Source organism: Odontomachus brunneus, unplaced genomic scaffold, assembly GCF_010583005.1.
Source record: "Odontomachus brunneus isolate Ranch 3 - 2012 unplaced genomic scaffold, Obru_v1 Obru_scaffold_072, whole genome shotgun sequence".
Taxonomy (NCBI): domain Eukaryota; kingdom Metazoa; phylum Arthropoda; class Insecta; order Hymenoptera; family Formicidae; genus Odontomachus; species Odontomachus brunneus.
The window spans coordinates 1,095,187-1,121,486 of NW_022639522.1; the positions used below are offsets into that span (position 1 = coordinate 1,095,187).

Sequence of the window (26,300 nt, forward strand, 5' to 3'; positions counted from 1 at the left end):
TCGATAGAAAATAGAAACTCGTTATTTGATGTCGGTATTTACTTTGATATCGTTAAGCTGTTCTTTCCTGCGACGGTTCACGTGGCTGATATATCGAGGCTGATGTATCACGCGCACTTCCGAGCGCGCGCTCGCGACATGCGACTAATCTTCGGGCGGATACTTCGACGTTGGCGGGATCGCAGGTATCACGGTACCGAGGAAGTGAAAGAGGGTGGACGATTCAACACTTCCCTGGAACTCGATCAGAAGCTGTACCACCTAGCGAGGCTGAGGATCGACAACGTGGCGAAAGGAGACGCGGGGGAGTACAGGGCCGTGGCGAAGAACAAGCACGGCCAAGGGGTGGCGACGATTAATCTGAACTTCGAGGGTGGCGACAGGCTCAAGTAGGCATGCGAGAGAGGCGACTTGTCCTCCAGCGTTGTCCCGTCACGCCGAGCTGTTCTGACGCGATGAACGCGGCGCGATGAGATCCTGCGAAAACCACCCCGAGCAGCACAAAACATCAATGTAGAATCTACAGTTGGCCAACTGTTGGCCAACTAATGTGTTCTGCTAGGGGCAAAAACGACAGATCGAAAGTAATGGCCGGTATTAATAGTCGTTGCTTGAAACTCGTCTCAAGTGAGATACTCAAATTTAGAGTTAGATGAGAATCTTTCAGTTGAATCGCGCGATTACAATTATAAATGTTACACTTATCATAATTTAACTGAAAAATTTGAATCCGACAATAAAAATCTGAGTATCTCATCTGAGATAAGTTTCAAGTAACGACTATTAATACGAAATATAGAAGGAACAGTTGAGTTGTAGCGGACTAATCCCTTGACAGGTCTTCGAAGTGAAATTTGCAGCGAAGTGAAGTGAAGTACCGGAAATATTATCAAATTAATTCCTTTACCTTAGCCTTTTTGTCGCCGGTACCATTGGAATTTTTACCATCTGTTATGCACGGTCGTATATTATACTGTAAAACACTGTACTCTCTGTTGTATACTGAATCGTTGAAGTCGATGAACATGAAGAACTTTAACGGAATAGGAAGACAACCGGTCAACTGATCAAAGCTGACTATAACGCAGACGACATTCAATTCATAGTTAGTCAGACATTAGTTCGGCAGATTTTGCCTTATGTCGCCTCGCGGGTCAGATTGCGTCGGAAGTCGCACGCTCTCCTACGTTGAAATCAGTGTAAATTTAGTGCGATATTAACAAGATTTTGTCGCAAGAGCGACAAACGAGAGCCTGTAATTTCTGCAATCTCGCAAATGTTTCACCTCGTAACATCGCGCCGCGTCTTCAAGAAAGCACTCATGTGGCGTGGCGGGCGAAACGACAGACGAGAAACGGCGTTGCTCCTGCGAGAGTTCGTTCGTTCGCCGGAAACAGCATCTCTCGTGTCTGACGTGTCGATTTACGCAGAATACCGGACGGTAAGCCACCGCGCTTCCCGAAGAAGCCGACGATCCGCCAGGAGGGCGACATACTTATCATGGAGTGCATCCTGGAGGCACACCCGGTGCCGGACATTACGTGGTACCAGGGTCAGAAAACGATTGCCGACAGCAAGCGCGTCAAGATGTCGCGCAAGGCCACTGGCAAGGACACGTACCTGCTGACCCTCGAGATCTCGAACCCCACCAAGGCCGACGGCGGGAATTACCGTTGCAACGCCTTTAACAACTTCGGCGAGAGTAACGCCAACATCTCCTTGAACTTCCAAGGCAAGTCCCCCTCGAAGCATGCGGGAGGGCTCTCATTGACATCCCGATATTCATCGAAGTTGCCGCGTCGTATATCGTTGAATCATCTGAAAAAAAAAGAAGTTATGGTCATAACTGACACGTTTCAGAAATGGTTGATAAATTAAAAATTATTACAGTGGTTCTCTTTAAATCAGAATTTTTACAGTATTCTATTACACTGAGAAAAAAATACTTGAAAAATTTCTTGCAGGATGTAAAGTTTATTCACAAAAGTAAACCGTATTTCGCGGGAATTAACCTTATATCCCACAAGTAAATTTCCAAATATTTCCTTCTCAATGAAGTTAAGAAAATGAATTTCCTTCATAAGGAAACAATAAAACTTAACACATTTTCACTTTGTCCAATATAACGGAAAGAATTTCGCCTTTTGCACATTTGTCCCAAAATAATCTAAAAGCTGTGAATCGCGCTCGAACGATGAGATCCCTCCCGCCGACTTCGTCCGAGACGAATCCTATCGACTCTTCCCGAGTGTCCTTCGTGCGAAATGCATTCTATATGATCTCGCGGTATAGTGACGAGAATTGTCCTCCGATGAACAGTCGCGACGATGACGATCCCATCAGGTAAGCCACAGTCGCGCTACTGCTAACCAATCGTGAAGTCTCTGTTATCTTCGCTTCGTAACTCATTGAGCTGCCAACACGACTAACAAGGGCCATCGGGAGGAGTCGCGGTCGCAAGTTCGATCCTGCGACCGCGACTCCCTTGGCCGAATTGGTCGGCGACAAAAGCTGCGTCTCCGGTAACACCGACACACCGGAAACCGGCACCCTTATGCTCATACGACCATGTCTAACCGTGGATCTTTCCAAGATGCAGAAGAGGGTGCGGGCTTCGCACCGTCCTTCGTCGAGAAACCTCGCATTATCCCGAACGAGAACGGCACGCTGATCACCATGAAGTGCAAGTGCAAAGCGAACCCCAAGCCGGAGGTTACGTGGTTCCGCGGCACCAACGTGGTCAAGGAGTCGTCAAAGATCTCGATCAAAACGAGAACGGTCGAAGAGGACATCTACGAGCTTATTATGGAGATCAAGGCAATTCTTCGAGCACTTACTTTTAACATATTGAATTAACGCGGCAGTTGACGTGTTAAACGAAGATGAGAGTCACTTTCAGCTTCGGAAAAGCAATATACGGATAGAAATTAAATTCATGAAAGTGTAATTTTTCAAAATTTATGCACACATCTTTTATATAATTTGTATGTGATCTATATATTTCTGTTTTACTTGCAAATTGTTTCAATTTAAATATTCGTCCTAAATTAAATTAAAAATTAAGTTAAAAAATTAAATCGTCTGAAATCACGTTTTTATTGATGTATTTTGTTTTTTTTGTAGGACCCATCTGCACCTGATGGCGGTACCTACAGGTGTCATGTGAAGAACGAATACGGCGAGAGCAACGCCAACCTGAACCTGAATATCGAAGCTGAACCAGAGCCAGAAGGAGACGGACCGACTTTCGTGGAAAAGCCGCGGATACAGTCACAGAACAAAGGCAAACTCGTTATCATGGACTGTAAGGTCAAAGCAAAACCGAAGCCACAGATCGTATGGACTCACGCCGGCCAGGTGGTGAAGGAATCCTCCAAGATCTCCATCAGTATCGTATACGAGAAAGAGGATATCTATTACATCAAACTCACTCTGAACGATCCTGGATCAGAGGATTCCGGTCTTTATAAATGCAACATCAAGAACGACCTCGGCGAACTCAACGCCAACCTTACGCTGAACGTGGAGAGTGAGTGTACTATTATTTTAATCACGATTTCTCTTCGGTGCAATCGTGACTTAATAATTTCATTATAGTTAAAGATTTGTTTCACAAGAACTAAAAACAAATTTATTGAAATTTGTGATAATTTAATGTGCTGTAGTCCCCTTAGTGTTTGTTTCAAAACACTATAAATAGTTACAAGTTTTTGATAACAAATTCTTTAGACGTAGTTTTTAATTAACTACTTCGATGGATTTCAGTTATACCTGTGATTAAGGAGAAACCAAAGGTGGTGAAGATCATTAAGAAGAAGACCGTGATAGTAGAGTGTCATGTTCTTTCTAAATTCTCACCCGATTGTACATGGTTCAAGGAGAATCAGCCCGTTAAAGAAGACAATAGACACAAGCTGCTCGTCGACCAAGTCAAAGAAGTAAGTCCTGTAAAATACTTTCGTATCGATAGTAAAAGTCTGGTTTCGAGGGCTGTATCTACTTTTTTCCACTTGCCTCTCCCACTTATCCGTCGAGCGTATGTTTGACGGTGCGTTTTACTGCACTCAGCCTCAAGGCCGTCAACTACATAAGACGAAACACTCCCTAATTACTAAAAAGTTCTTATTGAAACTAGTGTTCTATCGCTGTGATTATAATAATATACATATAAGTAGAAACATAATTGTGTATAAAAACAATATATAGAAGAGTAGTTTCAAAACTTGTCAGAAATTAGGGAAAAACTCTACGACAATCGGCTCCACGTGTGAGCGGAAGAAGCAAGAAAAAAAGAGTACAGATATAGATTTCGAAAATCATTTAAAACATGCAAGTAACTTCGAATACTAGTGTAATGTATGAAATTGGAAATCGTGAAAATTGCAATTGAATTTCGCAATTCAACGCAAATTTTGACAATACTGTTTTCACTCATCAAAAAAATTGCTCTGACTACAATATGAATGTTAAATAAGTTAATTTCTCCTAATCTTTTTCGTAGGGTGAATTTTCCATTAAACTCGAAATCGAACAAATGTCGGCGACAGACAAAGGTATGTACAAGTTGGTAGCACGCAACGAAAAGGGCGAAGCCACCTCGCAAGTAGTCGAGGTGACGGAAATCCCAGACCAAGGCGAGAAACCAAAAATTGTTACCGGCCTGAAATCAATTGTAAGCATTTTTGCTTATTATTATGGAAATCTATAATTTTTGTTTATTATTATGGAAATCTAAATATTGACTATTAAATTAATAATGTACTATTCTTCCCAGACTGTCGAAGAAGGCAAGACTGTCGAATTAATCGCCATCCTCGCAACGCAAGATCGAAAAGTAACTATCACCTGGTATAGGTATGTATGTGTATTAATAAAATATTAACATCTTTTCATTAATGTGATATCTCTGTAATATGAAATTACAATGTTAGAGAAAAGTTTTATATCTTATAAATATAAAAGAGTATAATTTTTTAATCGATCGACATCTAAATTAATATGTGTGAGCGATATTTTATAACAATTCTATCTTTTTGACAATTAAATAAGATAGACTATCTCTATGACAATTCTATCGTTCTTTTTATCGCGTCAATTTTTTCCATTTTTCGTAATTATTTATAATATTCTTTGCTATGTGAATGCAGAGACTCAACGGTTGTCAAGGCGTCAAAGGACATAATGATCTCCTTTAATGGCTTGGACATGAAATTAACCATCACTTCGGCATCGACGGAATTCTCAGGAACATACAAAGTCGTCGTGAGCAACGAATACGGCCAGGACGAATCGTCGGCCCGACTCGTCGTCAAGGTAAGGAATTCAAAAAATTCCAGACATAGATCATTGTCGATATACGGACGTTGACGTAAGTTTCCATTAATTAGTCTTTTCCAATGTTCACATATATCTGTAATGTAATAATACTAGTATGTCGTAAACAACCGTAAAATTTTAAATGAAAAATTTTGTAAAAAATCCCATAGAAAAAATTGATATGTTAAATGTAAGTTAATAATCAATCGTTTTTTATATATAAATCCAATATATGTGTGGAATAATCCAAAAATTGCCTAAAAATATCCCCCCATGAAAAATTAGTACGTTAAATATTAAGTGTAATGTTAAGTGTAATGTCATATTTTCCACACATGTGGTTAAACTATCACTCTCTCAACAATGATCGTCTCGATAGTCGTGTGTGAATGAGACACGATCCCTATTGTCGCATGCAATCCCTTCACTAAATTACAGAAGGAGGAAAAGAAAAAGGACGAAGAAGAGGAAGAGGAGAAGAAGAAAAAGAAGGTGGAAAAGAAGGAAGAAAAGAAAGAGGAAGAAAAGAAGGAGGAGAAGAAGGTGGAAAAGAAAGAAGAAAAGAAGGTCGAGAAGAAGGAGGAGAAAAAGGAGGAGAAAAAGGTGGAAAAGAAAGAAGAGAAGAAGGTCGAGAAGAAGGAGGAGAAGAAGGAAGAGAAGAAGGCCGAGAAAAAGATCGAGAAAAAGGAGGAGAAGAAGGTAGCGGCCGAAATAAGAGAATCGATTGAGATTCTACTTGATTTTCAATCATTTTTTTTTTGCCTTGTTCCTTCCATCATATATTTACTTGTGATTAACAAAATATTCGTACACTAATCAATACACTGATACAACTTGATACCGGAAGATTGATCGTTCTGCAAATTTTATTATGACGCAGTTTTTTATTTTTAAGCATGATACTTTTGCTTACTATATAATCATGAAATATTTCAGAAGGGGAAAATAATATTTTAAATATATAGGAAAGATTATTTCGGAAGAGAGGAAAACTTATTTTATATTAACTGCAAAAACGATCAATGTTTCGATTCCTTGACGCGACAATTGGCACATTGTTGAAAATTTATCTCGTATTGCGACACGAAAGGTGTCAGTATGGAGTGACGAAGAGGACGATCGATCAGAGGATTACGAAGTGGTGGAGGAGGAAGAAGAGGAAGTGGTGAGTGTAATTGAGTCCAGCATTATCAGCACAGAAGCCATTCTCGAGGAATCGGACTCAGAAATAATATCTCGCGTCGAGGTACACACATACACAACATATACCAACATTATTACATAAATATCTTTCTTTTATATTAATAAATAGTAGAAATGAATTAACGTTATATTTTTTTATTAGTAACAAAATATAATTTTTGACACAGCAATGCTATTTCATTCCATTTCATTTTCAACTTGAAATTATCGATCATCACATTTATTATTTGACACTGCTCTCCTGCTATATGTTTTATTTTATATAAATTTTTAAAATATTTTTTTCCTCTCTTTTCTTCTCTTTCTCGCTCTACTTTTTCATAGGATAAACAATTTTTTCTTGTTATTTTTTAAAGGATAAGCCCGACTTGAAACCGAACGGTATCGACAAACCAGGCATTGGGAAGGTACGATTTTGTCATTTCTTTTTAATTTTTTATGGAGGATGAAACGAAATGTCTTCTCACAAAAACAGTACATACAATACTCAGGACATGTTACAATGTGATAATAATTATTCGTTATTCACGTTATCCTGTTTGCCCCCGTTATTTTTCTTGCTTATATTTATCTTGTCATCTGTATCACCTTATATGTAATCACCTTGCAATTTATGTGTACTGTGTGTGTTCCACAATATGTATGAAGCTTATTAGAAATAGCTTAGAAATAGATTAGAAATAGATACTGGAGTATATGCTCCTACAATCGATGCAGAAATTTATAACTGGACTACATGTGCAATGTTGACTATATTTATAAAAAAAAATTATTTTAGACTCAATAAAGTATAAAATAGAGATTAAAGGATCGCGGTAAATTCTGTTTCAGAAAATGGAGATCCTACAGGTGAGTGCGAAAGCTCGGACGATCGGATTTCGGTAATGTATGCGCTCGAAAAAGTAGCTTTGATCCGCTGGAACGAATAATTTGCTGCGTTTGAAGCTTTGGCAAAAGTATTCCGCCGATATGCGAGATAACGTGTGTTTATGAACCACTGCAATTGATCTCTCTTCTAGCTTCTTTTCAGCTCCCCTCGGCTATGAAAAATTTCGCCTTGCTACTGCAAAATCACCTTTACACGCGATCAACATTCGCCGATCTCATGCCATGTACCTATGCTCATGTTATTTTATTTTTCACAGCATCCACTTAACCTCGGCTTATCCGCTATGTTTCTTCGAGCGAGTCTCGTGTGCGCACGCTTTTAGCAACCGCTGCAATATTTACTTTCTTTCGCCTGGGTAAAGCAGATTTCTGAAATTCGTGTTCGCTCTTAAATCGCAGAAGCTGGTCTTTTAAAAAATTGCCCAACATTGAATTAAAATTTGAATCCTTCATCCCACTGCACACATCCGAGAAATTCTGCACGCTTTGGCTCTTTCCTTCCTCGCATTGCGTGATGACTCCGCATGAAAATCCCTTATGCGCACTAAATCACTTAAAAGACAGTAACTGAAAACACTCGTCGGAGGTACGTGTTGTCGGTCAAATGTAGACATTATTGTAAGTCGCAACCGTATCTCTGATTAATGCGCATTTCGAAGTGTTATATGGATTGTTGTTCATGCATAGGAAACTCGAGAAACCACACCTAAACTCGAGAAAACCGCCGCGGCTCGCAAAGAGTCAATCAGCAAGGTGAGTGCCGATCATCTCTTGCATTTCGCAAAAGAATTGAGCAATTGTACAGTCAAAGCATAGTGAAAATATAGTGAGAGATGAAAGATAGTATAGAAAGCAAAGTATAGTGAAAGTGAAAGCAAATTTCGATACATGAATCTTCATATTTCAGGTGCAGGAAATTAAGCAAGAGAGTCGTCGCAGCTCACTCATTACGACCGAGGGAAAGGTATGAGATATTATTGTATCGAATTTGGTAAACATTTCGAGAGCTACGGCTACATTCTACGGCAGTGTGCGTAGAAATTTGTTGTGACATGCCAAAAATCTTTATGTCATTTTTTTTATTATCGCATAGATACTCGATGATGGCACCGCGACACTACGACGTGTTTCTATACAGAAGGTACACATATACACACACACATACTATACACAAGCAATTATAGTTTTGTAGCATTGTTATGTCTCGACAAATATTTTAATTCGATAACTATAAAATATGAAATAATTTACGTCAAAATAAATATTGTTTTAATCATTATAAAGTACATGTAATGGAAGGTAATTTCGACTTTATCTTGATTAGCTTTACTTCACGTTAGAAATTTTTATCGTACATTATAAAAAATGTGTAAATGCCATATGATGTACATATTATTTTTCTAATTGATTTAGACGGAAGAGGAAATCAAGGTAGAGAGCAGACGATCTTCGATCATAGAAAAGAAGAAAGCGACCGTCGAAAAGGTAGGAAAGAGTGTGTCGCAGGCTTTCCATTGGTCACACAATGTGCTAACAATATATGTTTCATCGTTAGTCTGTAGATTTGTTGTTATAATTTTCATGAAAAGTAAAGTAAGTATAATGTGAATGTGAACTCCCTGTCACCTTCTCAAGATTGACGTAAAGAAGGAATTTGGATTTTCTGTATTAAAAGCACGATGTTTAAGTTTATTCGTAGAATAGTAGCAGCATGTGTTAACACAAGATAATATTTGACCGTAAATATTTTTATAAAATAGTTGTATCCACAGCTTTGATTTTTGCTGTGCTTCTGGTGTGTAGACAATTTCGCAATGGAAACGTCACAAAAATCGCGCAACATTATCTTTAGATAAATTTATCTGTACACAATCCCGTCGCATACATTCAATCACAAGTGATTATCGTATATTTGATATGCGACTTTACAAGATTATAAAGTCTAAATATATTACTTTAGGATACACCGAAAGATAAAATACACTTGCACGACACACTTATGAGCAAGACACTCACACGCAAATCCGACGAAGTACCGAAAAATAAGACACACGAAACACCATCGTATAAGATACATCCACAGAAATCTGACGAGAAAATTGAGGTATAAAATACACATTGTCGCTCATAATTCACAAGGTGCGCACTGCACACTCTCAAAACGTTACTGTTTCTAGGATATTTGGTTGGCCAAGCCAAAAGAGCTCGACGTTGCATCCAAGAGACACGATAAAGTACGCGAATACAATTATTAATTTTACCACAGATAACTAGGAAGATATAACACTTTAAATATTATTTTAGGATATTTCGAAAGATAAAACACCTTCACATGGCACACGTGACACACCTACAACTAAAACCTATCCACACAAATCCGACGAAGAATCAAAAGATAAAAAACATCTACACGACACATTTACAGATAAAAAGTCTCCAAATAAACCCGAAGAAGTGTTAAAGGAGAAAACATATTCGCGTGACGTGCGCACGGATAAAATACGTCCACAGAAATCTGACGAGGAAATCGAGGTATACTCGCATTTCGTCGTATAGTTAAGCCTACGTTGTTTGTTCTATATGCTGATTACTTTTAAAAATATCAATATTTTATAGGACATTTGGTCGACTAAGCCAAAAGAACACGACACTGGAAGATACGATAAAGTACGCGAATATATTTGTTATAATACAATCATTATACTGTCACACATACTTTACAAATATTTTACAAACACATAAATATGAAATTCGCGAGAGATTATAATTTCTTAAATATAATATTATTTTTCTTTTTTTTTATATAATGTGTGTTATTTTAGGACATATCGAAAGACAAAACATCTCCATATGGCATATGTACGGCTAAAATACAGCCACAAAAATCTGACGAGGAACCGAAAGACAAAGTACACTCGTCTGACAAATTCGCAACTAAAACACAACCACAAAAGTCCGACGACATATCGAAAGACAAAATATATCCATGGGATACACCCACAGCTAAAATACAAACACGAAAGTACGATGAAACACCAAAAGATAAAATACGCCCACGAGATACACTCGCGACTAAAACACAAAAATCTGACGAAGTACCGAGTGATCAGACACGCCCACGAGATACACTCACAGTTCAAACACAATCACGAAAATCTGACATAGCAGTGAAAGATGAAACAAGTCCACAGGATACACTCATAATTAAAACACAGCAACGTAAGTCTAACGATGTACCAAAAGATGAAACGCGTCCACAAGATACACCTACAATTCAAACACAACCACGAAAATCTGACACAGCATCAAAAGATGAAGTAAATCCACGAGATACACTCATAATTGAAACAAAACGACGTAAGTCTGACGAAGTACCGAAAGTTGAAGCGCGTCCACGAGATATACCCACAATTCAAACACAACCACGAAAATCTGATACAGCACCAAGAGATGAAATAAATCCACGGGATACACTCATAACTGTAACAAAGCGACGTAAATCTGACGAAGCACCGAAAGGTGAAACACGTCCACAAGATACAGCCACAGTTAAAACACAGTCACGAAAGTTCATTGATGGACAGAAGGATGAAACACATTCACAAGATATGCCTACAACTAAAACACAGCCGCGACAATTCGACAAAGTGCAGAAAGACGAAGCACTTTCGCAAGATACACACACAGCTAAAATACAACCACGAAAGCCTGACGAACCATTGAAAGATAGAATACACCTACACGATACACCCACTGACAAGATATGTCCACGAGAATCCGACGAGAAAACTGAGGTATACGATACCTTGATTGTACTACAATTTCGTAATATACGTTATATACTTTTCGTAATGTACGTTACATACTTTTCAAAAATATCAATATATTAATACTTCAATATTAATACTTAGGACATTTGGTCAACTGAGCCAAAAAAGCGCGATATTGCCCCCAGGAAATATATCAAAGTATGCACATCTTAATCTTATTCAATCGAATCAATATTGTATTGATTACTATGAATAGTGCACGAATTTTCGCACAGACAAATAACACTTTAAACACATCAATATTTTAGGATTCGCCGAAAGCTACGGACAAACCGTCCCGTCGTCAATCTGACGAGAAGATCGAGGTACACTCTACATATTACACATTACATTGCGCCGTGTACATTTTTCTTTAATATATTTTTTAACGCTGATACTTTTAGGATATTTGGTCGAGTCGAAGAGAACGTGATGATAAATCACACAAAAATTACGAGGTACATGTTACATAATTAAAAAGAATTATTATTAGGACAAAATAAATCACGTCATTAAGTAATTAAAACACAAAAAGACACACGCAATATTTTAAATCGAATATTATTTTAGGATTCGCCCAAAATTAAGGACAAATCTCCTCGTCGTCAGTCTGACGAGAAGATCGAGGTACACTCTACATATTACACATTACATTGCGCCGTGTACATTTTTCTTTAATATATTTTTTAACGCTGATACTTTTAGAATATTTGGTCGAGTCGAAAAGAACGTGACGATAGATCACACAAAAATTATGAGGTAGATGTTACACATATTAGAAAAAAATAGTTATTACGGTGAAATAAATCATTAAGTAATTAAAGCACACAAGAAGACACACGAAACATTTTAAATCGAATATTATTTTAGGATTCGCCCAAAATTAAGGACAAATCTCCTCGTCGTCAATCTGACGAGAAGATCGAGGTACACATTATATATTATACATTATATTGCGTTGTACATGAACTTTTTTATATATTTTTTAACTTGTACAAACATATACTTTTAGGATGTTTGGTCTAATTGCAAGGAACACAAAGATAGGCACAAAAATTACGAGGTACATTGAGTTGTCGTATGTTATACACATGGAAAAGAATCATTATTACAAAATTAAGTTGAATTTTCTTTTAACATACAAGAGGACACGTTACTTTAAATACGATATTATTTTAGGATTCGCCTAAAGTTAAAGACAAATCGTCCCGTCGTCAATCTGACGAAAAGATCGAGGTACACATTACACATTGCACACTTTATTGCTTCTTACATGTTTTTTTATTTATTTTTTAACACTCGAATTTTTAGGATATTTGGTCCGGTCGGAAGGAGAACGAAGATAAGCCGTACAAAAATTATGAGGTATACAAAAATTATGAGGTTGCGCACGTAGGAAAGAATTATTATCACGCAATTAAGTCAAGTTTAGAATACGGTTTGAAAAGACGCAACAGGTGTTAAATATGACGATTGTTGTAGGATTCACCCAAAATTAAAGACAAAACTCCTCGCCGTCAATCCGACGAAGATGTCAAGGTACACACGACACGTTACACATGATACTGCACCGTATATGTTTTTTTATATATTTTTTAACATTTGTGCACATTTTTAGGACGTGTGTTCTAGTCGGAAAGAACGTGAGAGCAGACCATGCAAAATCGACGAGGTACATCGTATAACAGAGTTCATCACACACTCGAACATATCCTCAATATTCTCGATATATTGTAAAAAGCATCATTATATTATAGGATACACCGCAAATCAAGACCACGCGACGTGTGTCGAAAGCCGACGATCAAAGCGAAGTAGATAGCGCGCCTTTGAGCAAACCGAAAGCACGCGAAGTCAAACCTACGCGAAGTAACGAGGTAGATAAGTTATAGATGACGAGATAGACAACATATACCCGCGAAATTGTGCTTGTCAAGCAACGCACTACCGGCCGCGCGTATACAGGATGTATCAAAGTATCGTGTTGAAATTTTAGGACAAGTCACTGGAAGCGCAAAAGTCGAAAGGACCCGACGACAAACGCATTCCACGTACTAATGAGGTATATACACGAGCACAGATGTATCTAATGTCCAAGTATTCTACATTTTTCGTAATTTACATTCACATATCTTCGCGAGGTACTTGGTATAAAGTATGTTATTATTTTAGGACACGTCGCGCTCCACAGACACACAACAACAACTACACAAAACACCACTCGACCAAGATGTCAAAACTTACTATACACACTACAATTACGTTAGTGCGACATTATACTGCGATACCATAGAGCGAAACATTATTTATTTATTTATCTGTTTTTGTTTAATTGGCTTATAATTTTAGGATATTTGGGCACCAAAGTCCACCGAGCACAAACGGAATTCCGTCACAGTCGACAAGGTACACGTACATGTACACACACACACATACATACGCGTGCACGTATAATTACGTAAAACACGCAGGAGTGAAAAACTGTTTCTCTATTTCCAATTTTTTTTTAGGACGTTCTTTTACCTGCCACTAAATCACAAACACATGAATCCGACGATGATATCGAGGTACAGAATTCGCACACGTTCGCATGCGTGGTATCTTTTTTTATTATTTAATTTTTGTATCGAAAGTAACGAATGTAACGAGAAATAATGCGCGATCGTAGGATATCTGGGCTTCGAGAACCGAGGACGACGCGCCCAAACCTATCAAGAGGACGGAGGTATAGAACTCGCGAATTGACGCTGCGTTTATTTTTACCTTAGTTTTATGAGATCGTGATTTATCGGTATTTTAGGACTCGCAGATTTCCAAAGTCGCGCCGTATAAGATCGAGGACAGAGTCGAGGTACATGCATATTTAATACAAATATTTGTATACTCTCAGAATGTTATGAACTCGAGCGATTCCATTTGGTGCTTTCTGAAATTTACGTATATTACGATGCCGACAGGAACCTACGTCCACAAACGCATTTAAACCTACAATCAAACCTAGGAGCAGCATAAGCAAAGTTAAAGAATCTACGGTACATACACTTTCTGCACTTAATCCTAACTGATATTTAATCACACAGTGATTACAATTACAATTTACAATTATATTTGATATTTTAATTCTCTTGTGCAACACAATTACACATTTAGATATTAATTATATTATAATATAAATCGTAATATGTGTGTGTGAATATATACACACACACACACACATACACACATATATATATACACACATATATATTCTAAATGCTAATTACGTACATTATATATAAAATCTAAATGTTAATTACACTCTCTTAATATTAAAAAAATACTTTAAATACTTAAAAAACGATTACTTTATGCATATTTTTGCATTCATTATTTACGAGAAGATAACATACTCTTCAAGTAGACCTGACTCTTCGATCTTTTTAGGAGGACGATATACCCGAACACGAAATAAGCGAGAGCAAACCCAAGGTACACTCACATGTACACTCATACACGTTCCAATACGGCTGCAACACACGATAAATGTACATGATACAGAAAACATTTTTCTTTTTCTTTATTTTAGATCAGAGACACTGACTCTAGACTTGACAAGGAAGAAGCACCCAAGGTATAAGATAAATATATTTTATACTTTGAGTATATTGTCGCGAGTGACGCATTTTCCGAAATCAACAGTTCCGTTTCATCGTGTTTCGTCGTACAATTTTAGAAAAAGCTGTCCACTAGACGCAGGTCGTCTACTAAGTCAACCGAGGGCTCAGAGGTACAGAATGATCTTCGTTTTCTGTCGATGCCTATCATTGGCTTCTCTTCACTATTCGGTCGCATAGTCTTCGATATAATCTTCACTTTCTCTGATAATTTATAATCCTTAATTCTCGAAACTCTCTCTTTCTTCGCTAAGATTGATATCTTCTATCAAATCAACTATTTGTGTGATATACTTCTTTCTGTCTCTTTTTTATAACTAAGTTGTTTCTTGCTTCTTCTTTTACTTTTCTTCTTCTTGTTCTTCTTCTTGATCTTCTTCTTCTTTTTCTCCTAATTTTCGACGCTTTCATTCATTATAAATATTGTCCAGGACCAAGAACCGGTATTGAAACCGAAGAAGAAGAAACCTAAACCCGTGGATGACGTTAAGGTACACGAATCGTTACCAATACATATCACAATATAAATATCACAAAAAATATAAATTTGATACAATACAGAAATGGTTAGACATTTTACTTTTTTCTGCATACAACAAAATGCAATAATATATAATTATTTGCGCTGATTGCAAATATTTGTTATTAACCAACGCAGAGTCACCATATGCTTTCAATGTATTGTTATTCTGTGTTAATATCGCATTAATATGCAAAATGCATTGTGCGTTATATACTATATATAAAAGTGGGTCAATTATACAGACGCACTTGTACGTGCTGTCCACTATAACATAAATCTCTGGATATTTTTGTTATCTATTTTATACCATTTAAACAGAGATACACTTTCACACAACGTACCTCATAATACATATATTTTTCTAGAAAGAGGAACCAAGCACAAAAGCGAAAACTCCCGGAAAACCAGAAACACGCAAGGTACAAAAAAGACACATTCCCCAAATACGAGAATCGATACATGAAGTATCATATATGAAGTTTTTGACATGATTCCTCAGATATTTTCAAATATTGGTTGTTGCATCCAATTTTCTTAGAAAAGAATGCAAAATATTGCAATTTAAAGACATTATTCTACTACGTTTTAGGAGGAAACTAAGCCTAAAGAGGAGGAAGCGAAGGTATACAGAACAGTTATACTGTCATCCGCATACATAATATTTTTGTCACTCACACTTAACACTGACCCTAACGCTTCATATATATTAATTATTACGATTAAACCAACTCAAAAATATGAACATATAAAGGATTAATATATGAAACATTTCGTTCTCTAAAATCACATCATAATATAAAACGTAACATTTCTTTCTCTAAAATCACATTATAATAAAAAAAATTTGCGGCACTCGTGTTAACAGACATGTTATAAGTGTGCGACTCGCATATCCGTCCACTTTTAAACACATTTCCGACGTTTTTAGGTGGGACTGAAAGCCAAGACCAAGGCAGAGGAAGTAAAGGTATATTTCGCACATACACTATGTACCAGCAATTATGTTCTTATACATACAAATAACAGAATGCGACAAATGTGACAAAAAGTAGGACACAACATTAAACACTGATGTACACTTTTAGGAAGCGCCAAAATCCAAGTCTAGACCAGACGAGTCGAAGGTACACGAAACACTTTTTATAAAACGTTCTTTAATACTGATTTCCATTGGTCTGAATATATTCCGAATATAGCGCAATTGACACGAGAGATAAACACCGTTAAAACTCTACGCGTACACTTTTAGGAGGAACCAAAAGCCAAACCGAAAGCGGAGGAAGAAAAGGTACACTTAAACTCACATTATCTTGCAGCAATGTATACTTACACGAGTAGAGTTTGCGATTGACGAGAAAGAATTCGGGATAAGACGGGACACGTGAATAGAGACTTGGCGGATAGGGAACAGTTTTAAACAACCGCTCATACACTTTTAGGAAACACCAAAGGCCAAGCCTAAGCCAGACGAGCCGAAGGTACATAAAACACTTATCATTTTCCACGCATTTCTGTAGTAAATTTTTGGCAGTTAGATCGCTAACTACTAATAGAAGTAGATGAAAATAGACTGAACTGCGCTGCAGCGATTGACATGAGAATTAAACTTTATTATACGTTACGTATACACTTTTAGGAGGAACCGAAAGCTAAATCTAAAACAGAGGAAGTAAAGGTACACATACTTATACTTACACTATTACGCAGCACTACAGACGAATTATTTTTGTAAAAATCATGAATTCGACACTCAAACACGACACGTACACTTTCAGCAAACACCGACATTCAAGCTCAAAGCGGAGGAGGACAAGGTACACGATACACTCGCAATATATAGTTTCTTGTTCTTATACATTATTATATTCTTACACTGACACATTATATTTTACACTTACGTACACATGATTACATCACGACTATATGAACCCTCATACACTTTTAGGTCGAAGGCAAACCTAAGGCTAAACCAGAAGAGGCCAAGGTAAACGAGATACTTGTACAAATAATTGGTGAAAACATACAAAATACAAAACGAGACAGATAGAAATTGCAATATACGGACAAATGTAAGACAATCACTAAATACTACCCGTACATTTTTAGGAGACACCAAAAGGCAAACTTAAATCAGACAAGCCAAAGGTACACAAACATATTCGATACATGTCGTGTTTGTTAACATCGAAATCGATAAACGAAAATTTTAATTGCACCTAGACAGTAACGATCTCTATTACATTTTACACATACACGTTTTTAGGAGGAACCTAAAGATAAATCTAAAGCTGAGGAAGTGAAGGTATACACACGTTATCAAACATTACACACATTAGTGACAACATTATTAAAGAAGATAGGTTATTTTCGGTAATCGGTGCGCGAGAAAAGTCAGAATATAGCAAGTTTTTGTATTTTTAGAAAGAGGAACCCGCGAAGAAACCTACAGATAAATCAGAAGAACCAAAGGTACACGCCACGTAACACTTACATAACATACAACAGCAAATACAATACAACAGCAAATACATATAATTTAACACGTACACATGCAGATAAATATGAATTAAAAAATGGATACACGAATTTCATCACGCGTTACACGTTATATAGAACAAAATTCTATAATTCTTGTGTTTTTATTTGCAGAAAGAAGAAGAGAGGAAAATGAGCCTGAAATCTGTCAAGGTAATTACAACAGTTTTGTATCACGAGCTGTAATATAATTTATATATTGAAGAAATATTTAAAACATTTCTATACACGCTTACTTTCCTAAGATGCTTTGTCGTAATTACTAAAGTCACTTTCGTTTGTCTCAGAAACTCGAGGAGGAGAAGAAGACTCAAGAAAAAGTCGAGCTTAAGGTATGTTCATTTTTCTTTTACTTATTCACAATCGTAGTAATATCCAATGTATCGTCCTTGGTAGAACTAGAATCAATAACGAAATTAGCCAGTATCTAATTTAATATTTCATTTGTTATCGTAAAATTTAATTTAATATTAGAATAGAGAGTAGAATCTTGTAAATTGTCTTTTTGCTTCTTTGAAAGCGTTTCTGAATTATGTCGGGTAAGACATATTGACACTTCAAAATTTAAGATATTATGTATTTTTGTTTTTGTAAAAATTATGTATTATAACGCAGCCGACCGATGCGAAACCGAAACTCCGAAAAATACCGCCGAAACAGGAAGCTAAAGCGGAAAGCTTTCAGGGGATTCAACTTAAGCCAGTTACAAAAGACCCAAAAGAGGCTCAGAAGGCTGAAAATGGGGTCGAGCTTAAGGTAGTCCCGCTGAAGGGAATCAACGAACTTGCTATAATCTTTATGTTTCTCTCTCTCTCTCTCTCTTTCTCTCTCTTTCTCTCTGTGCCTCTAAACTTTTTTTCTAAACTTCTTCTCTAAACTTCTTTTCTAAACTTCAATCTGCAGCGTGTAACTGCACAATGTATAATAGAGCACCAAAATATATTTCTACGCGTTTTTGTTCTCACACTTTATTTTAGTGGACATTTCTCACTTGGTGTTCTTAAAACAAGTGAAATTAATTCAAGCGTTGAACGTTCTCTCTGAACTCATTTTCTGTAAATAATATATGTATCTATATCTTTCGGCACATTGCCAAGCTGTACATTGCTGCAACTTTATCGATATTCTATCGCTAGCTTTTCTTCGTGATTCACATCTAATTTTTCTTCTTGGTAACAATAAGAAGCGCAGAACACTTAGGCAAGTCCACTGCGCTAAGGGCCTGATTATAAATGTCTCTCTTCTATCTCTTCATCATGTCTCTGTTTCTTCGCGTCCTTCACTCTGCACCGAGTGAAGGAGTTTGCTCTGCGTCACTTCATCTATCTGCACTTTCCGCTGTTCTAATTTTTCTCACAATCTTCTTTATGAGTTTGCCGAGACTGAAAGATGTCTCCTAATAATAAGAGCACTCGTCAATACTGTAAATATTACATGACATGCTATTAAGTATTCGTGTAACACAATACAATCATCATGTCTGAATTAAATCATTATGCGTTAATACTTATTGACCTAACTAAATTAAATTATGCGTTAATACTTATTGATCCAGGTAAGATGGCTGTGTACTTATCTGTATGTGTTATCTTTTATGTCGATCTAACTTCGCGATCTTATAAGAATCAGGAAAGAATTTTTCTGGAATTTTTCTGGAAAAGAAAAAATAAGTTTATTCGGAGGGACGTCTTCCCTTTCGTGTAATGTCAAATTGATATTTCCCGCCAGAAATCAATCAGAAAAATTCTTATGTACAGTAACAATCTCCATCTTTCGGCTTTAATATGATCATAAATAATCTCAATTCTCTTCTTCACAATAGCCTCATATAATATTATCTTAAAAATTAAATTCATACATAAGTTAATATAAATAATTTCAACATTTAAATGAAAGATTGCAAAGTCTAATTCTGAATAATTCTTTATGAACAATTATAAAAAATTATTCAGTCAATGTATAAAATATAATTCTTTTACGATATCGTGTACATAAAATATTATTTTACATTTACGTACGAATAATATCACGTTCTAATTAGAATATCGCAATCGTTTTGCTGCTGACGATTTGTGCAGAAGGGATTGACAAAGGAGCTCTGTGACAGAATCTACTTACTAACTCAACTTCGTACAACGTTATCTTACTCACTAATGCATTCTTCACACGCAGAAAACCGAGAAGGGTGAGAAACAGGAGGTGAAGAAGGTAAAAATGTCGAAGGAAGCGAAGGAGGCAAGTTATGAGCTTCCGGAGATCCCGGATTACGAGAGAGCCGTCCTCGAGAAACCTCAGGAGTTCGACTTTGGCGAGTTTACACCTCGCGACAAGACGAAACTCGATAGGCCGACTACACAGGTGAGGAATTAATTGAATGCCAGGACATATTTACGAATATTCTCGAACAACATGAATTTTAAAAAATAAAATATAGAGATATATTGAATATACAAGATGTTAAAGAAAATATTTCAAACTTACGGAATAGATATATAGAATAGATATAATAATACTCATTATCCTGAGTAAAAAGTGTCTATTGAACATGAGTCGAAAAGTCAACTCTTTCAGAGTTATAAATAGTTTTCAAATTTAGTACGCAAGTTATTTGTGTGCTTTCGTTGATTACGCGCGGTCAATAAACGAAGGAATATCTTATATTATTACTGTGATGTTTACAAGAATTGTTCCTCGTGTCTTCCTTGCGAAAGATTAATTGGACGAACTGATTGCATGGCCTCCTCGATTTCCTGACTTAAATCTGTTGGATTTCTTCTTATGGGGATACATGAAAAATTTCATTTATTTTTCACCCATAAATAATGTACAAAAATTAGATCGATGAATTCGAGATTCAACTGATCAGATTCGAAAGAGACTAAGCATTTTTTAAAGAGTTCGGAATTCTGCAATTCGAAAATGCCAAGTACGAGTGTAAAAGAACACGTAGAACACTTATTGTGAACAATGTAATAATATTTATAAAATAATAATTAGTGCGGACATATAGAGCCAAATTACAGTTATTATGTGTAAATAATTTAATATTAGATTAAATTATTTACACATAACAACTGTAATTTGACTCTATATGTCCGCACTAGTTATTGTTTTATAGATTTGATCTACAGAGCTGTTATATTTAGTCTTGTTTAGTAGAATATAATAATAAATATAGTAAGATACTCGTTCGTTTATTGACCGTGCGTGATCAATGGAAGCACACGAATAACTTGCGTTATCAAAACCAAAAAATGTTTATAACTCTGAGAGGGCTGACTTTTCGATCCATATTTAGTAGACACTTTTTATTTAATATAATGAGTACCATCTACTCTGTAAGTTTGGAATACTTTTTTTTAAACATCCTGTATAATTTAATTATGGAAAAACCGTAAGAAGACACCGTATGTTATAATATCGAATGTTTATACACGTATTCTTAAGGAATGATTAACTTGAAAAATGAATTTAAAATAGGTAACATCATCATAAATTGTCCCAACTAATTATATATTTTCTCTTTTCATGGCGTCGTGCAGAAATTCGATTCTAAGGTGAGTAATCATCGTTTATTAATAACGAAGGGAAAATATGATTTTGCCAAGTCCGCTCGTACAAGAAATCCTGCGAATTTTGCAATCGCCAAGCCGAGAACGTTTTGATCGAGAGCTCTTGATACACACGGTTCAGGATAATTAATTTTTACGCTCGATTTACCACGTTCTAATTATAAACGAGGTGCAAAACGACTGTCGCTCTCATTTTACAAGCTTGGAAGGACGGGAAATTTTTAAAGTAGCCGAGTATTTTATCTAAAAATACAATCTTCAAGCGAAACGTTTTGCCGTTTTGGAGCTCAACTTAACAAGAAGTTCATAAAACGTATTTCACACGACAATATTCTTCAAACATTAAATATTTCTTTAACATTAAATATTATAAAACATTAAATATTTCTTTAACATTAAATATTATAAACAATTCAATTTTTAGTTAACAATTGGAATTGTTAAAATGTTTCAAATAATTGAATTCAAGTCAGACTTTCCCGAAAAATAAAATTTCAATGTTTATTCGTGTCGTTGAAATTTGAATAGCTGGAAACTTCGATCTGTTTTTTTTCTCCAGCAACCGCGAGACGAAATATCCGTTTTCTTATAGAAATAAATAATTTCGATATTTTGTTTACATTCACTCTGTTTGTTCGTGGAGACTGACGACCATCACGTTATCGTAAAAACAAACAGCTCACGCGATCACAATACGATCAGTAATGATGTCAACGAACATAGCGAACGCACCTCTTCCAGAGACCGATCTCTGGCGCGACCAGATCTGGCAGCTCCACGGCGCAAAGAGCGTCTTTATATTTCCCGTTCTCGTCGAAAACAGAGACAACTCAGGTATCCCCGCGACCATAAATACTCTCGTTCCACCTGCATAATCGCAATTAACGCGCGCTGCGGCATTTGCTCGACGGGAATTGAGAGGAGGGTAGGGGCGGAAAGGGGTAATAATCAAGCGGCCCGAATCTCGCCTTGGCAAGCAATGAATGCTTCCTGCAATGTGCGATGCTTGCCGCGCCCGCGGCAGAACTATTTTGGCGGATAACAGCTCGTATATCACCCTTCTGAAATCTCAGAGTCGCGTAGCTGGTCGTCTCTTGTCCTCGTCGCCGTCGCCGCCGTGGATGAGGATGGAGAAAACGTCGATCGCTATTTTCGGACTTTTTGCGACCGACCCCCCGTCGTCCTCGGGCCTACACTCGGCGGAGTGCGTGATTCGAATCGCGGGGTCAGTCGTAATCGCCCTACGAGCGCGATCGTGTTGCATTATTAGCGCGTTAACACCCGCGAAGTCTTGGTTAGCCTAGGATCAGATCGTGTTAGTCTAGGTTCAAATCGTGATCCTCAGATCGCGGCCAATTGTCGTGATTCATTCGGCGATCGAGCTGGAAGCTGTCGGGTTCGACAAGTCGATTGAGGGTCGCAAATGCGACGATTAACGTTACTCTCGCGACTTCTCGACGCTCGATTTTGCCAAAGATGAATGACACAAAGAGATGTAACTTCTCTGCCGAATACACATGACGCATTTTGGAAGCATTTTGAACGGATTTGATGATAAATGCACTTATCGACGAAACAGTGTCGAAGGAATCTTTAAGGCTGAATCTTCCTTCTGTGACATCTTCTCTTTATAATCTGATTTCTGTCCTTTTTCTACGATATTACTAGGATCTTTCTATAGGGAAAAAAAAGATTGTTTCCAAAATATTACGGACAAATAGGAGAGCTGATATCTTTTAGAGACACCTGAATCGACTAAGGACTTAAAAACCCTCAGCTTTTCGCTCGGGCCGATTGGATTTGATGAGTAATCGGTCGATTTTCAATGATCGTAGCCGAAGTTGCCGGAGATCAAGGCGCCCGAAACACCAAAGATCGAAGTTATTAAGGACGTGACACCGGTCGGTAGCAGGAAAGGTTCCTTAGTGCCTGGAAGTGGTGCCAGCAGTCGACGCGGTTCACTCATACCGCCCGAAGAATTGGGTCGCAGACCCAGTCTGATCATCAGTGACGAGGTATGTTACGGAATGTATTGTGTGATCACGGAGGTATATAGACTATCTAGTAGGGGACCAAGCTGAAGAGTACAACAGAGACTCTCGCGATATTAGAAATATTACATTGCCCGAATACTTAAAGGGTGTGTCGATGATTCAGTTCAAGTTAATTAAATTACCCCAATTAGATTTTCAGGGGCGATTAACTGAATTATCCCGATTGGATTTCCCGTTGTAACCGGATGCTCTGAGAACATACTTGTAATTAGTCGTTGAACGCGTTTATGCAAGAGTGTGGATTGGATTCGTTGGGTAATACGAAACTTCGAAAGTTCTCGAGCTCTGTTACATTCTTAAGCACTTACGAGATCACTTTGTTTGTTTTACGCAGATTTCGTCGATAACTGACGAGACGAAAAAGTTAATTTAAACTTGTTAATTTATCAGAAAGATCTTGACAAATCGCCAGACATTGTTCCAATTAGCTGAAAATGTCCGACGTCTAAAAATAAACGGTTTCACGACGTGGTGGATCTATTTCGGTAGAACACTGAGTCACTATTCAATATTAAAGCTTTTTTAAAAGGTAATAGCATGTAAAGCAAACAAGATAGTGTCTGTAAAACGATGGACTTTGCACTTTTGAATCTAAGTCGGTCCAATAATAATTGCAAACATGAGTAATGAGAGAGAGGACAATGAAAATTACAATATATTCTATCTTTGCTTATTGAAATTTGTTTATCCTTTTTATCTTAACAGCTACGAAGTCAGATAATTCATATTCCTGAAGCGAACTCTGTATCTTCAAATACTTATTGTTTTTGAGCAGCGTTCTCATTTCACGTACAAAGCATCATACGAATCGCTTCCTTGTTGTAACAACACACTGTACGTTGTAAAAAAAACATTCCAAGGTGCAAAGCGCTCGTATGAGTCCCAGTAAGTAAACAAATAACGAGTTGCATAAGATACTCGACGAAACAAGTAGGTAGATGACTGGCTACTGCTGGTTGATCCTAGGATTTTTTGTAGCATTTTTTTGGGTTTCGTAGTGACGTCAGTGATATATAGTGATCGTACTCGTGAGCGATAGATACACGCTGACGTGAATCCCCGACGAGCACGGCTATGTCGCCGTGAAGCGTCGAGTGTGCACGTCGCGTTTTAGTGTCAGCAAGGCGTGAAATTTAGTTTAGAGCTCCACACCCGCCCCCCCAAGTGAAAAATCCGAAGTTGGCCAGCTTCTGAAGCATACCTTTCCTCATTTCCCTGTGATCAAAAAAGAACAAAACGATAGAAGAAACGAGTTATCTTCCGCTGTTACTTCCCGTTATCTGTCCCGTCGAACGCGAACGCCCCGGCGAAGGTGTTCCTCCAGGAAAAGAAAGAAAAGAAAAGAGAAAAGAACCGAAAGACGAAATGGAAATCTCTGATGCGCAATGTCGAGGCCACACGGAATCGGTGCGTGTCGGCACGGAGAACGACAACCTGAAGAGCTGAACGGCACCGAGAAGAGCGTCGAAGAAACACGGATAATTGCCGAGAGTGGTGTTTTACTTCGCCTAAGCGCGCAGACAATCGAAAGCGTTCTCAAACGCGCGAGATCTTAGTCCCGACGTTTCGTCAGTTCACGGCGAGATCGTCGAAGGAGATGAGACACTCGTAACTCTTTTCTCCTCGCTTTCTCACACTCCGAGTTATAATTATTCATCTGCCGCGCGCGAATCCCCAACGGATATTTTCAGTTTCGCAATTCTATAACTAGAACTCCGTTTCGGACGGGAAAACACGCGGGACATTATTAATTAGAGTCACTAAAATTGGCCCCTTTAATATAATTCATTTTAGTTGAGATTCTTCGAGAGACTTGGTTCGGGTTCAAGATAAAGATAAAACGCGCGCGGTGGAACGCATTTCGATACGTCTGGTCGGCGTGGTTGCGGTAGGAACGAAAGTCCGGAGCAGAATATCGAAACGATCTTGTCAAGCAATGTAGACGTGTTACAGCATCGGTTACACACACGCACACAACCACACCCACACACACGCGCGTTCGTGCTACCACATCCACGTTCACCTCCTCACAGTAGTGGTTAATAGAGATTTGGTCCATAGGAGCATAGGAAGCTTCGTCCCGGCGAGGTGGTGGACGAGCGCAAGGTGAGATCAATCGCTGGAAACGTGAAAACGAATGCCTCGTCTGCAACCTTATTACTCGGCTAGCACAGTGCACTTTTATATTCTACTTCCACTTATTTCTTCTCACTCACACACTCTCTATCTCTCGCTCACACACATTCACCGGAGTATCGCGCATGGAGGATCGATCGAGAGACATTTCGGACAAATACATCCCTTATAGAAATATCATACTAAGAATCATTGATAATTACTTATTTTCAGTAATAAAAATACTGGATAATAAGTAATTATCAATGATTCTTAGTATGATATTTCTATAAGGGATGTCGGACGTTCCATCGACGTTCGATACCACCTGAGATTTTGCCATTACCGATCTTCCTCGATTCTCTTTGCCCGATCATGCCTGCTCACTACTACTATTTTACTCACTGTGGTCGTACCTGACAGCACACAATGCACGAAGCGCACACGCGTCGTCGCGAATTTAATCGCGCGTCTCGGCATATAGTTGCTCCTAATTAAGATTCATCAACTCAGATTGCGCGAATGATTCGATTCCCGACGACGCGGTGTGAACTTGCGCATGAGAGAGTTCCACTGTGTATACTTGTATTCATTTGATTGTATTCATACCGTATTCATTTGAAGAGCACCTG

General features: G+C 37.7%; 1 protein-coding gene across 24 annotated transcripts in view; it reads left to right on the forward strand.

Annotated features, from left to right (window-relative positions):
- The window catches only part of LOC116846989 (twitchin), a 105,189-nt gene that overhangs the window by 22,958 nt on the left and 55,931 nt on the right, over nucleotides 1-26,300 (forward strand). For 2 of the 24 annotated variants that reach the window (XM_032821494.1, XM_032821495.1), the window contains exons 7-67: nucleotides 186-389; nucleotides 1,431-1,732; nucleotides 2,600-2,817; nucleotides 3,124-3,529; nucleotides 3,766-3,938; nucleotides 4,502-4,672; nucleotides 4,775-4,854; nucleotides 5,148-5,313; nucleotides 5,755-5,859; nucleotides 7,351-7,368; nucleotides 8,095-8,160; nucleotides 8,315-8,371; nucleotides 8,501-8,548; nucleotides 8,821-8,892; nucleotides 9,368-9,511; nucleotides 9,585-9,641; nucleotides 9,712-9,939; nucleotides 10,024-10,074; nucleotides 10,230-11,201; nucleotides 11,319-11,375; nucleotides 11,486-11,542; nucleotides 11,621-11,674; nucleotides 11,787-11,843; nucleotides 11,922-11,975; nucleotides 12,087-12,143; nucleotides 12,229-12,279; nucleotides 12,396-12,452; nucleotides 12,528-12,581; nucleotides 12,699-12,755; nucleotides 12,835-12,888; nucleotides 12,974-13,093; nucleotides 13,213-13,278; nucleotides 13,389-13,478; nucleotides 13,566-13,622; nucleotides 13,727-13,783; nucleotides 13,885-13,941; nucleotides 14,017-14,067; nucleotides 14,174-14,248; nucleotides 14,640-14,684; nucleotides 14,782-14,826; nucleotides 14,929-14,982; nucleotides 15,301-15,360; nucleotides 15,758-15,811; nucleotides 15,982-16,014; nucleotides 16,321-16,359; nucleotides 16,478-16,516; nucleotides 16,642-16,680; nucleotides 16,832-16,870; nucleotides 17,029-17,067; nucleotides 17,168-17,206; nucleotides 17,338-17,376; nucleotides 17,499-17,537; nucleotides 17,656-17,694; nucleotides 17,814-17,861; nucleotides 18,042-18,080; nucleotides 18,215-18,259; nucleotides 18,543-18,683; nucleotides 20,100-20,285; nucleotides 21,470-21,484; nucleotides 23,335-23,514; nucleotides 25,615-25,659. In XM_032821494.1, coding sequence (XP_032677385.1) covers nucleotides 186-389; nucleotides 1,431-1,732; nucleotides 2,600-2,817; nucleotides 3,124-3,529; nucleotides 3,766-3,938; nucleotides 4,502-4,672; nucleotides 4,775-4,854; nucleotides 5,148-5,313; nucleotides 5,755-5,859; nucleotides 7,351-7,368; nucleotides 8,095-8,160; nucleotides 8,315-8,371; nucleotides 8,501-8,548; nucleotides 8,821-8,892; nucleotides 9,368-9,511; nucleotides 9,585-9,641; nucleotides 9,712-9,939; nucleotides 10,024-10,074; nucleotides 10,230-11,201; nucleotides 11,319-11,375; nucleotides 11,486-11,542; nucleotides 11,621-11,674; nucleotides 11,787-11,843; nucleotides 11,922-11,975; nucleotides 12,087-12,143; nucleotides 12,229-12,279; nucleotides 12,396-12,452; nucleotides 12,528-12,581; nucleotides 12,699-12,755; nucleotides 12,835-12,888; nucleotides 12,974-13,093; nucleotides 13,213-13,278; nucleotides 13,389-13,478; nucleotides 13,566-13,622; nucleotides 13,727-13,783; nucleotides 13,885-13,941; nucleotides 14,017-14,067; nucleotides 14,174-14,248; nucleotides 14,640-14,684; nucleotides 14,782-14,826; nucleotides 14,929-14,982; nucleotides 15,301-15,360; nucleotides 15,758-15,811; nucleotides 15,982-16,014; nucleotides 16,321-16,359; nucleotides 16,478-16,516; nucleotides 16,642-16,680; nucleotides 16,832-16,870; nucleotides 17,029-17,067; nucleotides 17,168-17,206; nucleotides 17,338-17,376; nucleotides 17,499-17,537; nucleotides 17,656-17,694; nucleotides 17,814-17,861; nucleotides 18,042-18,080; nucleotides 18,215-18,259; nucleotides 18,543-18,683; nucleotides 20,100-20,285; nucleotides 21,470-21,484; nucleotides 23,335-23,514; nucleotides 25,615-25,659 — 6,061 coding nt within the window. Of the gene's footprint in view, nucleotides 1-185; nucleotides 390-1,430; nucleotides 1,733-2,593; nucleotides 2,818-3,123; nucleotides 3,530-3,765; nucleotides 3,939-4,501; nucleotides 4,673-4,774; nucleotides 4,855-5,147; nucleotides 5,314-5,754; nucleotides 5,860-5,955; nucleotides 6,016-6,468; nucleotides 6,563-6,875; nucleotides 6,927-7,350; nucleotides 7,369-8,094; nucleotides 8,161-8,314; nucleotides 8,372-8,500; nucleotides 8,549-8,820; nucleotides 8,893-9,367; nucleotides 9,512-9,584; nucleotides 9,642-9,711; nucleotides 9,940-10,023; nucleotides 10,075-10,229; nucleotides 11,202-11,318; nucleotides 11,376-11,485; nucleotides 11,543-11,620; nucleotides 11,675-11,786; nucleotides 11,844-11,921; nucleotides 11,976-12,086; nucleotides 12,144-12,228; nucleotides 12,280-12,395; nucleotides 12,453-12,527; nucleotides 12,582-12,698; nucleotides 12,756-12,834; nucleotides 12,889-12,973; nucleotides 13,094-13,212; nucleotides 13,279-13,388; nucleotides 13,479-13,565; nucleotides 13,623-13,726; nucleotides 13,784-13,884; nucleotides 13,942-14,016; nucleotides 14,068-14,173; nucleotides 14,249-14,639; nucleotides 14,685-14,781; nucleotides 14,827-14,928; nucleotides 14,983-15,300; nucleotides 15,361-15,757; nucleotides 15,812-15,981; nucleotides 16,015-16,320; nucleotides 16,360-16,477; nucleotides 16,517-16,641; nucleotides 16,681-16,831; nucleotides 16,871-17,028; nucleotides 17,068-17,167; nucleotides 17,207-17,337; nucleotides 17,377-17,498; nucleotides 17,538-17,655; nucleotides 17,695-17,813; nucleotides 17,862-18,041; nucleotides 18,081-18,214; nucleotides 18,260-18,542; nucleotides 18,684-20,099; nucleotides 20,286-21,469; nucleotides 21,485-23,334; nucleotides 23,515-25,614; nucleotides 25,660-26,300 lie in introns of those variants that run through there. The other 22 variants (XM_032821496.1, XM_032821497.1, XM_032821498.1 and 19 more) reach the window with 22 other exon arrangements.